The sequence below is a fragment of the Bos grunniens genome, chromosome 13 (assembly GCF_055505025.1).
Source record: "Bos grunniens cultivar Pamir isolate PY7600 chromosome 13, Bosgru_T2T1.0, whole genome shotgun sequence".
Classification (NCBI taxonomy): Eukaryota; Metazoa; Chordata; class Mammalia; order Artiodactyla; family Bovidae; genus Bos; species Bos grunniens.
Genome location: NC_141177.1, coordinates 8,999,760 through 9,018,916, shown reverse-complemented (window position 1 = coordinate 9,018,916; position 19,157 = coordinate 8,999,760). Strand labels below are relative to the sequence as shown.

Sequence of the window (19,157 nt, the reverse complement as noted above, 5' to 3'; positions counted from 1 at the left end):
ACAGCTGGAGCCTCTGAGAAAAAGGAGGATCCACAGTTCTAAGCAATTTAGGAAGTTGTGGCTAACTTTGTGGGCCTGCACATTCTAATGATTAGGTTGAGAAAATGTTTTGTGACTAAAGTCACAGAAGTTATGGGCAGCTACCAAAGTTTTCCTGAAGAAGCAAGGGAAAAACTAGCTGTTTCCTGAATAGAATAAAATCTATTCTGAATAAATAGATTGTGAATAAAATCAAACAGAGCAGGCGGGGGACAAAAATAATATGATCACATCACACAAGTCATGCCAACAATACAATGATAAATATTACGATCATTCCCCATGTCATGAAGAAAACAGGCAAAAATCCATACATTTGTAGAGTTGCCATTCTAGTTAAGTAAGAGAATAAGGAAATACATATTTGATAGTAAGCACTCAGGAGAAGGAAATGGCAACCCACTCCAGTATTCTTGCCTGGAGAATCCCATGGACGGAGGAGCCTGGGGGGCTACAGTCCACGGGGTCGCAAAGAGTCGGACACGACTGAGCGACTTCACTCACTCACTCACTCAGGAGAAAACAAAGAAGCAGAAAAAAGATGATATAGCCTGCTGACAACTGGCAGCTGAGGGGTGGAGGACATGCGGGGAAGGAGACTTAATTAGAAGTCCCCGCCCTCTCCCATCTGCTTCCTTCATCCTTTATCTGCTGTCTTGCTCTCTTAAAACCAAACAGGAAGAAAAATGAAAGAATCTAAGAAAAGGGTAAAATTTTGATCACAGATTACATAGTAACAAGGTAGAGGTTGTTTCTCTCCCTGAAAGTCTTTAGAAATTTTCAATCCACCAGAAGACTACACTGTCCAGTATGGTAGCTGCTGGCACCTATGACTATATAAATTAACTTAAAGTGCAAGATGAACAACAAAGTTTTACTGTGTAGCTCAGGGAATTATACTCAGTATCTTAATGGAATATAACCTTAAAAAAAAAAACAAAAACCTATGCTGTACACCTGAAACTAACAGTGTTATCAATCAACTGTCCTTCAATTAAAAATTAAACTTAAGTTTAGTTTCCAGGCATTTCAGGCTTCAATATCCACATGAAGCTAGTGGCTAGGCTATTGGATAGGTTAGATGTAAAATATCTCCATCATCACAGAAAATTCTATGAAACCACACTCCTCGGAATGAAACAAAATGCCTTTGCTTAAAAGCAAGGCTAGTGCTAGAGATCATTTAAAAGGTGTGGAATTTTTCAAAGGGATCTTTGAAAACTCATTGTCCACTCAGAATACGTGAAATTTGGAAGTTGCAAAAATGCACATTTTAGGCATGTGAATCCCTCGATGCATTGACTTAGAGGCAAATTGGATTTAGGAGATGAGGAGAGACAGTAAGAGAAGGAGATTAATGAATAAGAGGAGAGGAAAAGCCCTTAAAACGTAAAAAAAGCGACTTCCTTGGTGGTCCAGGGGTTAAGACCACGCTTACACTGCAGGGAGCATAGGTTCAATCCTGGCTGGGGAACGAAGACCCCACATGCCTCACGGCACAGTCAGAAAAACTGGAAAGGTAAAAGATCAGATGTCCGGGGGCTTCCACTCAGATGCGTATATTTGCTCTCCAACCATGTCCATTCAGAACCCACATTCTTGCCAGCCTGCTTCAGCAGGGCATGGGGAGGGCAAACTGTGAAGTTCACCTACTGACACATTGGGCAATATTTATACCAAAGGATACCACTTAACTGGTGAAGCTCCAAGCTAAAGGTGAACTTTCTTTATGCACAGTGGGCTTCCAGAAATCCTGTAAATGACTCACATTTTTTTTGCACTGGAAAGCCAGCTAAGAGTGGTAAGATTCCCAGTCCTTGGGCCGGGCTCAGTGTTCTTCTGATCCTCCAAAGGCAGCAGCACATAGCAAGACAGGTATGTAATGAGGATGCTCTGTTAACCACTTATAGGCAGGGGTAAGGCAAAAGAGAACTGGGTGGAGTTGGGCATGGATTGGGACCGGCCTCTGAATTCTTGACACCCCCGCCTTTTGCACACAGAAGGAGGAAGACAGACACAATAAATTCAAAGCAATGGGTTCAATGAAGCTGTTTATTTGTATTCAAAAATAGCGTTCTAGATGCAAGTTTGCCAGAGCTTTGAGACCTGTTCATTTAAAAAGCCTCATTCTTTGTCCTGTTCTCTGAGGTTCTCACTTGTCCCTAGAGGGCTTGTTCAGGATCCTGGGGATGCCCAGTCCCCTTCTTTGCACACCTCAGGTGTCCTAAATGATCCCAGAGAGGAAAAGTATCATCCCGCGCAGGCTGTGTACCACTCACATACAGAGGTCTGGGCGAATCTTTTGGCCATGATGACATAGGGTGTATGGCAATGAAATGGTCTCTAGGCATCACAAAGACACACAACTACTGCCCCCTCCCCCAAATTCAGGGTCCTGGGCTCTCTAGATGTTAAAGGAGAGAACCGGGGCTTTCTAGTCAGGGATATTGTCATCTTGTTTACTCTCTGCTCCTTTTACCAGAGCACTTCAAACAGTTCCCATGCCCTCTCTATCAACTTTCTTATTCATACCTCAGGCAATAATCCCCATTTAACAGGAAGAATGTTGATATCACTGGGAAGGAAACTCATCTGAGCAAGCCACAAATAAAAACTCACTCCTCAAAACCCTTACCTCCACCTACCTCTGAAGGCATCTGAGTGGAGTGTCTGCAGTAACAGGCTGTTTTTTTATCTGGCTTCTTCCTACTGGGAGAGTCGGTGGAGGGGCGGGAGCGGGCAGGGGTTGTGGTCTGGAACAGGGGGCAGAAGAGGAGAAAAAGTCAGTTCAAAGGCTGGGAACTTAAAGGTGATTTTGGTTGCAGCCCGTCTTTCATTCCCACTCAGGAGCATTCTGGTCACATCCCAGCCTCTGTGATATTCACCCATCCAGAAGTCCTGGATTTTCTTTGATGTGAGAAGTGTCTCCTGCTAAGCCGGGAAGAACACTGTGTACCTAACTCACTTTCTCACCCACAAATTCCAGCTGCCTTACTTTAAAAGAAAAAGAAAAAAGGACTTCTGAATAAAAATGTTCAACAGGATATTGTCCAGATAATCAGTAATTAATGTAATCCTGCTGCTGCTGCTACTAAGTCGCTTTAGTCGTGTCCGACTCTGTGAGACCCCACAGATGGCAGCCCACCAGGCTCCCCCGTCCCTGGGATTCTCCAGGCAACACTGGAGTGGGTTGCCATTTCCTTCTCCAATGCATGAAAGTGAAAAGTGAAAGTGAAGTCACTCAGTCATGTCCGACTCTTAGCGACCCCCATGGACTGCAGCCTACCAGGCTCCTCTGTCCATCGGATTTTCCAGACAAGAGTACTGGAGTGGGATGCCATTGCCTTCTCCATAATGTAATACAGATGCTTGACAATAGGCATTTATGTTAAGTGAGGGCTGTGCAATTATGAGAAATCATATTTTGTGAAATATTTACAATATTCATTAAGAGTGGAAAGGATGGGTAACAAAAGCTGGGTGATTCAAAATGTGAGAAGACAAAGAACTGTACATAGTAAATATGCAAAGAACTAGAAAGACAGTATAACAGGGCCCATGTTAATTCCAGGCAGTGAGATGATCATCTTTTTTAACACTCTTTGTCTCTTTTCTTATAAATTATTTTGTAATTACAAAATAGAAATAGTTACATCTTCCAGAAAAAAAAAAAAAAAACTGTTGACAAAAGAGGAAGATTAGCTGTGAGAGGAGGACCGTCCCTGTAGGAGCCCCAGTGCCACAGGAGTGGGCCGTGGTGAGGGGCAGGCCACGTGAAGAACAAGGACTCCTTGCTCTGCCCCGGCTTGGCCAGGAGAGGCAGCGAGGAGCCCAGGATCACCTTCGTTCCTTCCCTTCTCTCTCCCCTCTCAACTCTCCAGGGGAGTCCAGGCCAGACGGAGTGCTCACCACTCTGGCCAGAGTCATGAGAGCCCAGGCTCTGCTGCCCATCCTGTTCCTCTGCGTTCTGCTGCTGCAGGCCAGGGGAAGGCAACACAGCCAGAAGACGAACCGTAGGTGGTGGGGGAGGGGGCAGGAGGGGGCGGGGGAGGGGTGACCCGTCCAGTCTAAGGAGGACCTGGGAGTTCGAACTTTCCGGCACATCCTATTCGGTCGGACCACAGCACCGTGAAGACTCTGGTTCTTCCCAAACCACGGCCCTCCAGCCTCTTTATCTGGCTCTGGGAAGAGTGATGGGGGTGGAGGGGGAAACTGCATCTTTTCATTCCCCATCCCTCGAATCCAGAGACATGTGGTACCTACGACAGGGAAAGATACACCTGAGCAAGAATCAGGTGGGAAAACAAACAGCTATTCTTTGGTTTATGCACACAGGTGACAGGTAAACATTCCGAGACATTCAGGGGAGCAAGTGTAGAATGAAAGTATGTGGGAGAGCAACATTTGGGGTGCAAGGGTCAAGGTAAATTTATCTCAGAGGGAGCAGGATGCTGAGAGTGGAAGGGAAACACTGAGGGTGCTACTTTGCTGGGAAGCGGCAGGGATGGAGCAGACAGTGGCAGCATGAGAGGAGAGAGACGACGAAGGGGCAAGTTCATCTTCCTCTCTGGTCCCCGCGGATCGTGGAGAGAGGGGAGAGTTAGCAGGTCATCCTCACCTTTGTGGAGTTCTCAGGGGTCGGGTGCAGGTTCTGAGGAGGTGACTTGGCCAAGGCCATGACAAATATGGGAGACGGAGTCCTGTTGCAGGATTATGGAGAGAGTCCAGGAAGTCCAGGCATCGAGGTCTATTGGGGAAGAGTAGGAGGAGTGGATTTAAGATACTACCCATCACCAGGATCTGGTGAAGGGCGGAGGTGAGTTCCCTGAAAAGTCCAAGAGTCATGAGTGGGCCTGTGTCTGGGGTCTTGGAAGTTTTAAGCTTTAGAGAGGTATTCTCAGGGGCCTGGTTCCACTGACCTTTCATCTGCTCTGTTTCAGAAAAGCAGCAACCCCCAGAAATCAAGCAGTGTGAGAAAAGACCCAAAATATATATGTGCAAAATCCCCTGCAGTGATGATCGAGAATGTCAAGCAAATAACATATGTTGTTCAACCTTCTGCGGGAACATTTGCATGAACGTTCTGTGAGTCAGAGAGCCTGGGGCCTTACATCTTGTCCCCCCTCCAGCCGTCTCCGCAGACACTATACCTGCGGCTGAAGATAAGGACTTGACCCTGGATACAGGATGTCGACCGGAACGCCACCCTGTCCAGCCAGTATCTGAACAACATGTCCCTGTCAAATAAACCAGAACGAATGTGGAAGGGCCTGCCTAGTTCACTCCCAGTGCCTGTGATCATGGAGAACCCGGCACAGACCTCAGAGGGCCTCCGCCTTTCTGGGTCCGGGTCTCTGATCTCTCCCCTTGTCAAGCTTCTCTGCTCCCCCTCCCCACCTCCCTCCTGCCTCCCTGCCAGGCCCCTGCGAGCCCAGCCCCCCTGTTCCTCTGCTCACTGAACCAGGACTCCTCGGGGAGGACCTGCTCGTGTGCGGCACCTCCTGGTCCTCAGGAGAACGTGCCTCGCCCAGAGCCACAAAGGGCCAAGTTCAACATGACATGCCACGAGGCTAGACCCTGGGGCACAGAAGGGGAGGCCCCCGAGAAGGACTCTTCTTAAACTTGGTCCAACCCCATCCCATCCTGCTCATCGTCCTTGAGAGGCTCAGGTCACTGTCTCTTTGCAACAAAGAAAGTGAATCCCAAGTGAGATGACATGTCCAAGGTCAAAGGAGAGGGAGAAATCGTGGTCTGCTTGGAGGAGGAGATTTCCTCTGTGCTCCCCTCTCTGCATCCCAGTGGGACGGTCCACGGGGAGTGAGTCCTGTGCTATCCCCACTCCAGCACCACCAATAGGCTGCTTGTGGAATGAGGCCTGGCTGCGATCCCTGAGACTCCAGGCCCTTCCTTTAACTGTGCGGTCCCAACCTTTCCTTATGGCCTCATCTTTCTTCTTTTTTTTAATCCAGAGGGAGGAACAGTTGGTTCAGGGTGATGTGACAGGATTAATTGGCACAGGATGCCTTGGGTCTTGCCCCTGATTTCATGGTGAGTCAGTAGAAATTCCTCCCTGGGGTCCAGAGTCCCTACTACTCTGTACAATCACCACTTCTCTGATGTGGTCCTGGGACTAAGTCCAGAGACCGGGCGAGTGTGTCCAGCTGGGACGTGGGGTCAATTGTGAGGAATTCGGGAGGGCAGACCCTACTGGAGGTGGGGATGTGGTGCTATGCTCCAGGCCAGTGGCTCCTGCTGAGCATCAGTGAAGGAGACACGCCATGCCTCCATCAGCCCAGAGCCTCTGACCCATCTCAGGAGCATCACAGGGCTTCTGGTACTGCAGGGTCTCCTCCACTTCTGCTAAAAGCTGTCTTTGGACAAGGGGCCTTAGGAAAGAGATCATGATCCACTAGCAATTCAGACATCTTTGGAGGTAGTTGGGTGCTAAGGGCATGCTCTAAAGGAGCTCTTATGTGGTACTTCCTCAGATAACCTCACTCTGCAAGCGTTTTCCCAAGCTTGGCTATCCCCTCAAACACCGTGGGACAGACTATTAAGAGAGGCAAAATTACCTGCCAGGGGACCACATAGTGAATGGCCTCCCAAGTCCAAGTCCATCGTGTCCTACTCCACGGGTGTATCGGAGATACCAGGCTGACCTATTCCTTGCCACTGGTGGACACCGTGGACCGTGAATTTTACTGGAAGCAGCTGTTCTTCTTGTGGTAACTGATGCCCTGACCCTCTCTGGACAGTCCACCCTGCTCTGGAGAACTCAGAGGCCACACCTAGAACGCTATGGCTAGGAGGAGTGCTTGCCCGGCTACCACTTCGTGTTCTATTTTTATTAGAATAAACAATGGCCTCTTTATTACCTAAAAGTGAGGAGTGGGGGGGTCCCTTGGAAGACCTTGAAATCTATGGAGACAAAGGAGGAAACAAGTGCAGAGTTTGCCATGATCTGGGTCTCCAAAAGGTCAAGTCCCTGCCTACAGAAAATCGCAGATCAGGACTGATCTGTTTGTGACAAACACATGGGCTCCTGGTTGCTATGCCTTATTCACTCATTCATTTATCTATTTGCCTGTCTGTCTCTCTATATATTTATTTATTGCATGATTTGTTGTCCTCTCAAGTTCCAGTCTTCTAGCAAATTTTTACCTCTGGTTCCTATCAACCAAGATAATCGGAAGTAGCTTTCTCCCATGTACAGACCTAGCAATAGACCCTCAGTGTCTTACTTCAGGACTAATTCATCTCTTTGGGCTTTTGACTTCATAGTCTGAAGAGACTTTGATCCCTTGGTATTCCATGGAGCATCACGCCAGCTTCATCATACCTATGCCACTCTGCTCACTGGCCATAGAGAATGGAAATAGCAGGCACCCTAGATGCTTTAGCACTTGCATGCCAGAGGGTGGGGCAATAGTCCAGACTGACAGAAGTCTGACACCTGACGATAGTCAGGACTTGCTCTGCTGGTAACATTTCCAGAGATCCAGTTGTCCAGGTGTATAGGAAAGACCCTGGGAGGCAGCAGACAAGCTGCTGCACCTTCTGCTGCCCACCGTGAAGAAAGACACAGTACGTGGTGGGGCTCTGCTTTGTTGTCGTCGTTTTGTTTTTTGGCCGTGACACACAGCTTGCAGGATCTTAGTTCCCTAACTAGGGCTGAACCCAGACCACAACAATCAAAGTACCGAGTCCTAACTATTGGACCACCAGGGAATTCCCTTGGTGGTGCTCTTTGGATTTTGGAGACAATAAAGGCCACTTTGGGGGCACTCTGCTCTTACTGACTTTCTGGGGGAACATAAGGTTGATAGTTTTTTAAAATAATTCACTAATTTTTATTTTCGGTTGCACTGGGTCTTCAGAGCCACACGTGGGCTTTCTCTAGTTGCAGCGACTGGGGCTACTCTTTGTTACTGTGCATGGGCTTCTCACTGCAGTGACTTCTCTTGTCGCAGAGCACTGGTTATAGGCACATGGGCTTCAGTGCTTGCAGCCTGCCGGCTCAGTAGTTGGGGCTCTTGGGCTCTAGAACAGCTTAATTGCTGCACAGCATGTGGAACCTTCCCAGACAGGAGATTGAACCCACATCCCCTACACTGGCAGGCGGATTCTCATCCACCAGACCACCAGGGAAGTCCAAGGCTGCTAGTTTTGAGTGGAATCCAAATTAAGGAATATTTCTGCAACAGGTCCAGGATATTTTGCAAGTTGCCTGCCCCTTGGGTCGTAGCCCCTAGTACATGCATTATACAAAGTGTCTGTGGTTGATTAAGATGCTGACTGGTCTCTTTGCAAGTTCCAGTAGGAGAATCAAAGAATGCACACCTGTGTTGAGGTCAGACTTTCTCTTCTGTTGCCAGATGGTTTCCATTTTTGAAGCAGCTTTTTCCTTGCTAGCAAACCCTGGTAAAGACTCATGTCTAACCAGGGGACATCAAACCACTCTGCAACTGAAAGCTTCCATCGCAACTTGGGGGGTTTTCTGATCTGTGAAGTCTCAAAATGGGGGGCAGTGCATAGAGGCGGTTCATTGTCAAATGGAAATGGTATAAATGAGACTGAGCTTGATCAGTTCCAGAGGAAATGAGTCACCTGTATAATCAGGTGTGTGGACTCTGAGGACCCACTGCCTTCCTCTCTAGCTTCATCCTTTCCCACGGCCTCTAAGTCTACCAGAGGCACTGCCCTTTCTGTGTCCCCGCTGGCACTCTGAGAAATGACGTCTTCCTGTGTTTGCCTACTTAGGGTTTCTTGTACTTGCACCTCTCTTTTTGATTTCTCAGAGTCCAGGGATCTGTTGTAGATGGCAGCCTGTTTCTCAGCATTCCTCCATTTGCATTCAGACTTCCATTTTCTGAGGGTTATTTTATCTGTGTCCTGGCCTAAGCCCAGTGCCCCTACCTCATTTACAGGCATGCAGTCTCTGTGGTCTTCGTATGTCTCTGCTTCCTTGATGGCTCAGCAGGTAAAGAATCCGCCTGTGACACAAGAGACACAGGTTCAATCTCTGGGTCGGGAAGATCCCCTGGAGAAAGAGATGGCAACCTAGTCCAGTATTCTTGCTTGAAAAATCCCATCGACAGCGGATCCTGGTGGGCTACAGTCCATGGGGCCACAAAGGGTTGGACATGACTGAGTGACCAGGCAGACATGCACAAACACGGACTCTGACACTGCACCTGCTACGTTGGGGTGTTTATTTCTCTCCTAACAAACTGAAATTTGTAACATTCTCTATTTCCTCATTAGGCTGACGGTTATGTGTGGAGTGATTTATTTGCTCCTTATTGATCGGTATGGATTTTCTAAAAACAGCTAAAACTAGATAGCCACAATCATGCTGTATCTATTTACTTGTTTACTTTCTTATTTATTTATTTATATCTTGCCCTTAAGAACTTCAAAGGAGTTGCTTAACTCCTCTATGTCTCAGTTTCTGCATCTGTAAAATAGGAATGATGGTACTAAACTCATAGGGTCATTGAGAGTACTAGCTAATACATGTTAAATATCTGACAGGTAGTAAATCTGGTATTAAACTGGGTGATGCTTGACACTTCATTGGGTAACACTCTCATTTGTTGATTTAATTCAGACATTGGTTCTAAGTGCTTAACAGATAATCATTCAGGGAACCCTCACAATAACCCTATGAGGAAAGCACCGCTATTAATCCACTTTGTCAGTGAGGAAATTGATGCACGGAGAGGATTAGTGACTCACCAAAAGTAAGTGGGAACTAGAATTTGAATCCAGATTAAGTCTGTGTTGTAAATCTCCGTATTAGGTGGCCTTTCCAAGCTCTCTTGGCAGAGCTCTGTTTTTTCAGTAGCTCAAAACCCACAGGACATTGTGCTCAGGTAGTGCTGCTGCTGCTGCTAAGTCGCTTCAGTCGTGTCCGACTCTGTGCAACCCCATAGACGGCAGCCCACTACGCTCCTCTGTCCCTGGGATTCTCCAGGCAAGAATACTGGAGTGGGTTGCCATTCCCTTCTCCAATGCAGAAAAGTGAAAGTGAAGTCACTCAGTCATGTCTGACTCTTAGCAACCCCGTGGACTGCACCCACCAGGCTCCTCCGTCCATGGGATTTTCCAGGCAGGAGTACTGGAGTGGGGTCAGTCATGTCTGACTCTTAGCGACCCCGTGGACTGCACCCACCAGGCTCCTCCGTCCATGGGATTTTCCAGGCAAGAGTACTGGAGTTGGGTGCCATTGCAGGTAGTGTTAGGCTGGTGCTAACCATGGAGAAGTTAACATAGAGATGGATAGGATGTTACAAAAGTCATCGCACACATGTTAGCAAAAAAGAGATATGCAGATCCTTCACTACCCTTACAATCACCCAGACAGCCAGGAAATGTGTGTGTTGAGGGAGGGAAGGCTCCTGAAGTTCTCCAGTGTTTGGCTTTTACCTGTATTACCTGCAGCACAAAGAGATTAAAAAAAAAAAAAAAAGTACTCCTTGAGTACTTTTTACAGGAATTTAGGGACAATGTTCTATATGTACCCAACTTACTGGCAGAACTCCCAGATCTGCCACAACCAGAACCATGATTACATTCTGAACCTTCGAGCTCTGTTCTGCTCATCAGATTCCCCATGTGCAAGGGCTCGGCAGTTCGCAGAGACCAGGAAGAAGAGCCATCAGTCATATAAATACCGGCACTTCCAACTCCAACAACTTCAGAGGTAGGTGAGGGTCAGAATCTTGGGGCTGGAAATGTGAGGCTGAAAATGCTTTCATTTGTGGCTTGTGTCCAATTCATGCTCCCAGAAAGAAGTAATGGTCCTTGATGTTCGAATGGAGAAAGTGAGAGAAAATGAGACAGATGGACGCCGACTCACCATGTATTGCCTACAATACACTTGACACTACTGTCGGCAACACATGGCCCATTGTGTATTGTCTTCAGAGTAGTCTCAGGGAGAACGCATAACCTGCACCTAATCATGAAGACACTGCACACAAACCCCACATGAGGAATGTTATTTAAAAGAAAAAACTGTCTAGTGTCGTCAAAAATTTCAACCTCATAAAAGATAAAGGAAGGGCATTCTTGGGTGAATTTACACAATGGGATACTGATGGTAGATTCGATAAAAAGAATTTAGAAGTGTTCAATTTAATGAAGTTGTACTGTGATCACAGAAGAGAATGCTCCTATTGTTAGTACTCACTGAAGTATTATTCCTAAATAAGAACCATGATGTATCTACTTACCCTCAAATGGCTTAGGCATATATATATATATACACGCACACACATGTGAGAGAGAAAGCAATTGGGGTAAATTCTTAAAATACGTGAATCTGAGTAAATAGTATGTAGAAGTTCTTTGACTAGTCTTACTCTTGTAATTTTGAAATCATTTCCAAATAACAGTGTTTTAGAAGTTAAAGGCAACCCAGCTAACCGTCTATGTGCCTCAATTTTTATTTTATTATTTTTAACAGATTTTTTTCATGTCGACCATTTTAAAAAGTCTTTTAATGAATTTGTTACAATATTGCTTCTTTTATTTATGTTTTGATTTTTTGGCTGCAAGGCCTGTGGGATCTAGCTCCATAACCAAGGACTGAATCCAAACCCCTTTGCACTGGAAGGCAAAGTCTGCCACTGGACTACCAGGGAAATCCCCAAAATTTTCTATATTTTCCTATTTTATAATTTGTAACATATGCCAAGAGGCTTAATTTTTTAATTTTTAAAACTTAAATTATTTGCTAGTGCTTCATATAGTCAACGTTTGCTACGTGGATATATCATCCCCATATTGTTCAGTCACTCAGTCGTGTCAGACTCTGCAACCCCAAGGAAGCACACCAGGCTTTCTGGTCCTTCACCATCTCCCGGAGCTTGCTCAAACTCATGTCCGTGGAGTCGGTGATGCCATCCAACCATCTCACCCTCTGTCGTCCCCTTCTCCTCCCGCCTTCGATCTTTCCCAGCATCAGGGTCTTTTCCAATGAGTCAGCTCTTCTCATCAGGTGGCCAAACTATTGAAGCTTCAACTTCAGCATCAGTCCTTCCAATGAATATTCTGGATTGCTTTCCTTTAGGATTAACTGGTTTGATCTCTTTGGCAGTCCAAGGGACTCTCAAGAGTCTTCTTCAACACCACAGTTCAAAAGCATCAGTTTTTCCACACTCAGCCTTCTTTATGGTCCAACCCTTACATCTATTTACTGGAAAAGCCATAGCTTTGACTATACGGACCTTTGACAGCAAAGTGACGTCTCTGCTTTTTAATATGCTATCTAAGTTTGTCATAGCTTTTCTTCCAAGGAGCAAGCATCTTTTAATTTCATGGCTGCAGTCACCATCTGCAGTGATTTTGGAGCCCAAAAATAATACATCCAGGGAAACTGAGTCTTTGAGAAATTAGGTGGTTAGCCAAACACATAGCTTATATTAAACTAGGCATGTTGGGGTTGGGAATTCACAGGAATTTGAATATCTGACTCCAGAAAGTCACAGGAATTTACTGTCTATGCCACACTGACAGTTTTCAGTGTGGTGTCAAGTGGGAGAGAATTTTCCTCCTATTGATAAGACAGGATGTATATCCTGTTGGTAAAATAAACCAATTTTTAAATAATTAAACATTTTAGAGTTATGTGTCTCTGCTGCTGCTGCTGCTAAGTCACTTCAGTCGTGTCCGACCCTGTGTGACCCCATATACGGCAGCCCACCAGGCTCCCCCATCCCTGGGATTCTCCAGGCAAGAACACTGGAGTGGGTTGCCATTTCCTTCCTCAATGCATGAAAGTGAAAAATGAAAGGGAAGTCGCTGTCGTGTCCGACTCTTAGCGACCCCATCTAGGTTCCTTTTATATGTCTAACTCTTTAAGGCTATGAGAAACCACAGCCATTATTGATAAAATTAAATTGTACTTAAAAAAATTTTGAAGTATGGTTGCTTTACAATGTTGTGTTAGTTTCTTCTGTTCAGCAAAGTAAATCAGCTCTCTCTCTATATATATATATACACATATAGCTTTTTTTCCATTTAGGACCTTTAGGTCACCACAGAGCATGGAGTAGAGTTCCTTGTGCTATACAGTAGGTTCTCATTAGCCATCTGCGTTATGCATGTATACATGTATCTGTATATACATTTGTACATTTATCAATCCCAATCTCCCAGTTCATTCTACCTCTCTTTTCTTTTATTTTTTAAAAATACTTCTTCAAATTCTCTTCCCATTGTTGCATAATATTGAGCAGAGTTCCCTGTGCTATACAGTAGGTCCTTGTTGGCTATCAGTTTTAATTTTTAAAAATTAAAAAAAAATCTTTGGCCATGGCATGAGGCATGTGGGGCATACGGGATCTTAGTTCCCTAGGGATCCAACCTGTGCCCCTCTGCATTGGAATTGAGGAATCTTAAACACAGGACCCCCAGGGAAGTCCTTCCACTTTAAATATAGCAGTGTGTACCTGTTAATCCCAAACTCCTAGCTATCACTCCAGACCGCCCTCCCCCCTGATAACCATAAGTTCCTTCTCTAAATCTGTGAGTCTGTTTTTGAGAATAAACTAATCTTAAAACAGGAAAAACTGGCACCAACCCCACCTAGGGTTTGAGATAGGCAGTATCCTTTGTCCAAGGATCTCCACATTTACAAATGCATTTAACCGAATTTCAGTTGCAAGGAGGTTTCCAAAGACATTTTTCCCCCTGAAGAAAGAGAAATCACAAATTTTCAGATGTGTTATGATCCATGGGAAAATATTAATAATCTGTGTTACTGGTACACATATCATTAATATTCACTGGGAATGTTACTAGTAATATGTTGAAAGTCTTGTCCTTTGTCCCATTTAAATATATCCAGAAGAGCTACTTCATTTCTTGGTTCTATATGAGAGCTTGGGTATAGAACTAGACTTTTCTAGTCACTGCTTAAATTTAAAATATAATAGTATATTATATGCTAAAATATATTATTCATAATATAATAAATTTAGAAAAAAGTCTAAGCCCAAGCATAGTTGAAACACTAAGCTTGAATTAAAACGGTTGTTCCCTCCACACCTAGAAAGAGAGTGGTCAGTTTCCTTGCTCTTTCCTCTCCTCCTGCAGGTAGCTAAGAGCCATTTGGAGGTGGCTTTATCTAGCATGAATAGATAACGGGGTCAGGACAGCTCCTCTGGCAGGCAGTGTTGCATTCTTGAACTTTGTACCTTCTGGATTTGGTACTGCTTCAAACTGACTCTGTCATGGGTGGTTTCATGGCTTGAGTTTTCCCCCACCCAAATGATGGAAGTTGCTCACTTGTGGTTGTCTTGATCTGGCTGAATCCATCTCTTTACCAGCTGGTTTATTGTGATATCTTTCCCTGACCACTTACTTCCTTTTTTTTTCTTTTAAAAAATATTCTATGTATTTATTTGGCGTTGGGTCTCAGTGGCAGCACGCTCATCTTTTGTTGCAGTTTATGGGCTCTCTAGTTGTGCTGTGTGAGTTAGTTTCCTGACCAAGGATCAAACCCAAGTTCCCTGCATTGGAAGGCAGATTCCTAACCACTGGACCACCAGGGAAGCCCCTGAGTCATTTTTTTAATCAAGGGAAAATAACACACACTTGCAAAACAATAAAAATAAAAAAGGTTTTCCTGCAAAAGGAAGGCATGAAGCTTGTCTTAAGTGCTAAATTTGAATTATCATTATTTTAAAGATGTATTCATCTATTTTGCTGCACTCGGTCTTTGTTGCTCTGTGCCGGCTCTCTCTAGTGGCGGTGTGCGGACTTCTCATTGTGGTGGCTTCTCTTGTCGTGGAGCACTTGCTCTAGGCACACAGACTTCAGCAGTTGCGGCACTCAAGCTCTAGAGTGGTGGCTCGGTAGTTGCGGTGCATGGGCTTCATTGCCCTGCAGCATGTGGGATCTTCCTGGAGCAGGAATCGAACCCACGTCCCCTGTGTTGGCAGGCAGATTTGTAACCACTGGACTACCAGAAATCCCTTGAGTTATTTTTTAATCAAGGGAAGATAGCACATCAAAAAAAAGCAGGGGGGCTGGGGCGGGTTCCTGCAAAAGGAAGGCATGAAACTTGAGATGGAGAGATATCTGTTAGCAAAGTCAACATCCAGAATTGGTTTGTACCTGTGGTTGGGTGGTGGAGGTCAAGGAAGAATAATTAGAGGACAGAGTGTAAAGAAATTTCATGAGAATTTTCCTCTTGCTTCCCAGCTCTCTTTATTTGTGTCTTTTGATCTCTAGAAGCAACTTCAAAGGAAAGAACTCCTGACAACACCTATTCAGACGTATATATATATATATGGTCAACATCATGAAGTTCTGGACACCTCTCCTCATGATGTTCCTCTGTATGGTACTACTGTCTGTGCTGGGAGCAGTGAAGGAAAGATATAGCAGCAGGTGATGAGCCTGGATTGAGGATCAAAAGGGCATGAAGGGGCTGTGCTTATTTCTGGACAAATGAAGAAGTATCGTGCCTGATACATCTGACCCAGGACTCACTTCCCTGGATCACCTGTTGGAGCATTAGTGTATAGATACTTTTCTATAGACAGAGATCCAAGAAATTCACAAGCTGAGATCCTTCAGTGTTTCTTCTTCCAACCTTAAAAGTATCAATGAGTATCTGTCAGCTTTTAGATACATTCCATAAATTATAAGGATATAATATTTTCCCGTGTCAGGCTATCTTGGAGGAGATGGGGCACCAGTAGAGAGCTACCATATTTTCCCATTCTTCCAGAAGCTCTGTGTCCTAACTGTGTGCATGTTGATGATTACCAAATGATACCAATATCATTTCATGATATATACCCTTAATTTAGCGATAGGATATTTCAGAAGTCCAATGCAATGGAATGACTGCTTGAGTTAAAGCCGACCCATTGGTAGGATAGTTCAGAATGTAAAAATATGGAAAAGAGACATGAGATGGGTCTTTAGTGGAGCAATGTTGGGGGCCATATGATGAGAAAATGAAATCAATGGAGGGGGCCAAGAAAATGAGATGAGAGAGAGAATTTGGAGAGGGGCTGAATTACTTTATTTTTTTTAATAGGATGATTTTTTTTTTCCTCTAGATGTGGCATGCAGATTTAGTTGCCCTGAAGCATGTAGGATCTTAGTTCCCCAATCAGGGATCAAATCCATGTCCCCTGCATTGGAAGGCGGATTCTTAACCACTGGATCACCAGAGAAGTCCTGAGGCTGAGTTACATTAAAGGCAGGGTCAGCAAGGAGGGGAAGAAAGTGAGGCAATCTATTCCTTACTTTCCCCGGTCTAGTTTCCCATGCTGTGAAATAGGTGTGATAACGAGGGTAGAGGTTATCTCAGACTCTGAGATCCCCCGTTATAAAGATGTAACTTTTATAGGAGGGCAGATGAATGCTGGGAGTATATGGAGTCTTATCTCTAGGATGTTCAAAGAGGACCCAGAAGTCTGCAACACTATAGGACTTGGGGAGCAGAGAAGTCTAAGAGTTTAGTAAAGATGCAATGGGGTCAGTGACAATACAATGAGGAGGCTAAGGAAGGGGATTTTCTTAGAAGATAGGTACTTTAGTGGGGACTTGGGGCCAGGATTCTAGGAGGGGCCCCTAGAGGGGCCCTCTAGCTTAACATAAGCTGTTAAGCTTATGAAGGACTTCTCTTCCCACACTTGTTTATACGGCCCCACCAATGTCTTACCATCTCATCTCATTTTCAGGAGGGAATTGCTCCTTCAGGAGTGCTGGGGACAGCCAACCATCCGAGAATGTAACAACAAGTGTTCTAGAAATTTTAGATGTGTAAAAATAAATCACACATGCTGCTGGACCTACTGTGGAAACATCTGCTGGGAAAATACAGTGAGTTTGGAGATGCACGCCTGGGTGTGTGTCATCACTGATTCTCACCTTTTTCTCAGATGCTGTTATCCCTAAACAGAGGGCTGAGGTCCTAAATCCTAGGCACAAACGTAGCAGAAGACCATGTCCACTAAACCTGGAAGCCAATTCACTGGCAAATAGACCAAGATACCAGCTTGGAGCACCTTGTTTCTTTCGATATATAATCAATGCCTGTGATGTCTTCATTCTATATTTCAACAGCTTGGTGTTTTTTTTTGTTTTTTCATCCAGATTTCTAGCCATAGCATCCACAGTCAGACTTTACCATGAACCATCTTAGCTTACCCAGATCCCATATTTCTACCTGTATCTATTCAGTGAACTAATACCATCCCTTCCTCCAAATCAGAAGTGGACAATTCCTGTTGTTACATGAAGTATTCTTGTTTCAAGATCTGGTAAAGATGAATAATATTAAGCTTGGGAATGAATTCTTGCTTCCCAGATTTCCAGAGCCTCTAAGCATCTAACCTTTTTCTCTTGCAGCTAATCACTGAAGAAGCTAAAAGCCTAGCCTCCCACTGAGACACCAGTTCATTCTCACTGAGGGCTGGGAAGGAGTAAATCCTTGGCTAATAAACTCACCTGCCAGCAGTGGTCCTTGACTTTTTTTCCACTCCATTCCACTACCCTTGAATGCCATTATTACACTCCCTTCTATTGTCATAGTATGTATGTAAGTTTCCAACTCTTGCTTCCAAATCTTGCTTCCCCATTTGATTACCTTAGAACTAATAGGCTAAATCATGGACTTCAAAAAAAGAAGTTTATTTCTCGCATGCCATTTTAATGTGGGTAACTGGCAAGCAGCCCTTTCTTTCCATTTTTCAGACAGCAGGTCTCCGGTGAATTTGTTTTCACAGGGTATGGGTAAACAGTTCTAAAACTATTTTACAGCTATGAAAGATTGAACAGGTAAGTAACTGGTAGATAAGAGTCAGGTTTCTGTGAGAGAAGTTAGAAATAAGCAAAAGGAAAATGCTAGAATGAACCCTGGGTTACTGGATTAAAATCAGAGATATCAATATGAACTCACGCTCAGCTATATATATATATAGGGTTGGTCAAAAAGTCCACTTGGGTTTCCTGTAAGATGTTATGGACAAACCCGAATGAACTTTTTGGTCAACCTTATATATACACACACAGGGGCTTCCCTGGTGGCTCAGTGGTAAAGAACTTGCCTGCCAATGCAGGAGACATGGATTTGATCCCTGAGTTGGAAAGATCTCCTGGAGAAGAAAATGACAACCCACTCCAGTATTCTTACCTGGAGAATCCCAGGGACAGAGGAACCTGGTGGGTTACAGTAGATATGGTCTCAAAGAGTCAGACACAACTGAAGGGACCCAGCATGCATGCACGCATACTCCTAGATAATGTTATTTTGGACTTATGAACATCTCCTTCTGGAAAGAAAATCTTCCTGGAATGGTTCAAGGAACCAATATATTTGGGCTGATGGGCATTTCTTAGTAGTAAATCTTGCACCCAGCACCTAACCCCAACATCTGCATTCCATATATCTTCCTGAAGCTTCTTACTTAGGCATTCTGTGTCTAGTTATGACACAGACAGCTAGAGACACAGGATGGAATACACTTGCTGATGAAGGCATCAGTATTAATCCTCCTGTGAACACTGGGGGCAGTCAGTGGGAGCAGGTGGGGGTTGACCACCATCATGATGTACGAGATGAGGAGGATACTTCTAGGGTCCTTTCATATGCTTGACATAGAGAAGAGCAGGGGACGAGAACAAGTCATGCTAAAGTCATTGCAACCATGAGGCGATGGGTTGGCTCAAAACAGATCAGCTCTGATTTGCAGTTCTCTGCAGGCTGGGACTTGACCTTTTGGAGACCCAAATCAAAGCAGAGTATGCATTTGTTTCTTCCTTTGCCTCCATAAATTTCAAGGTCTTCCAAGGGACCTCCACTCCTTCTATTTATGTAATAAAGAGGCACTCGATTATTTCAATAAAACCAGAACACGCACTGGTGTCCAGGCAAGCACTCCTAACCATAACATTCCAGGGATAGCCTCTGAGTTCTCTAGGGCAGGGTAGACTGTGGAAAGGAAAAGGTCAGCCTGGCACCTATGATCATGATCTCTTTCCTAAGGCCCCCTTGTCTGAGGGCAGCTCTTAGCAGAAGAGGAGACCCTGCAGTACCAGAAGCCCTGTGATGCTCCTGAGATGGGTCAGAGGCTCTAGGCTGATGGAGG

The 19,157-nt window shown here is 44.9% G+C and overlaps 2 protein-coding genes across 2 annotated transcripts; both read left to right on the top strand.

The window, feature by feature from the left end:
* Nucleotides 1-1,308: 1,308 nt before the first annotated feature.
* WFDC10A (WAP four-disulfide core domain 10A) lies at nucleotides 1,309-5,293 on the top strand. Its single transcript, XM_086330849.1, has 2 exons — nucleotides 1,309-4,052; nucleotides 4,980-5,293. The coding sequence occupies exons 1-2, from the start codon at nucleotides 3,965-3,967 to the stop codon at nucleotides 5,126-5,128; spliced, it is 237 nt and encodes a 78-aa protein (XP_086186975.1). The 5' UTR covers nucleotides 1,309-3,964; the 3' UTR covers nucleotides 5,129-5,293.
* Nucleotides 5,294-6,959: 1,666 nt separating this feature from the next.
* WFDC11 (WAP four-disulfide core domain 11) lies at nucleotides 6,960-16,965 on the top strand. The gene is made up of 4 exons (XM_086331250.1): nucleotides 6,960-7,015; nucleotides 8,967-9,019; nucleotides 10,648-10,744; nucleotides 16,749-16,965. The coding sequence occupies exons 1-4, from the start codon at nucleotides 6,960-6,962 to the stop codon at nucleotides 16,963-16,965; spliced, it is 423 nt and encodes a 140-aa protein (XP_086187376.1).
* The last annotated feature ends 2,192 nt before the right edge of the window (nucleotides 16,966-19,157 follow it).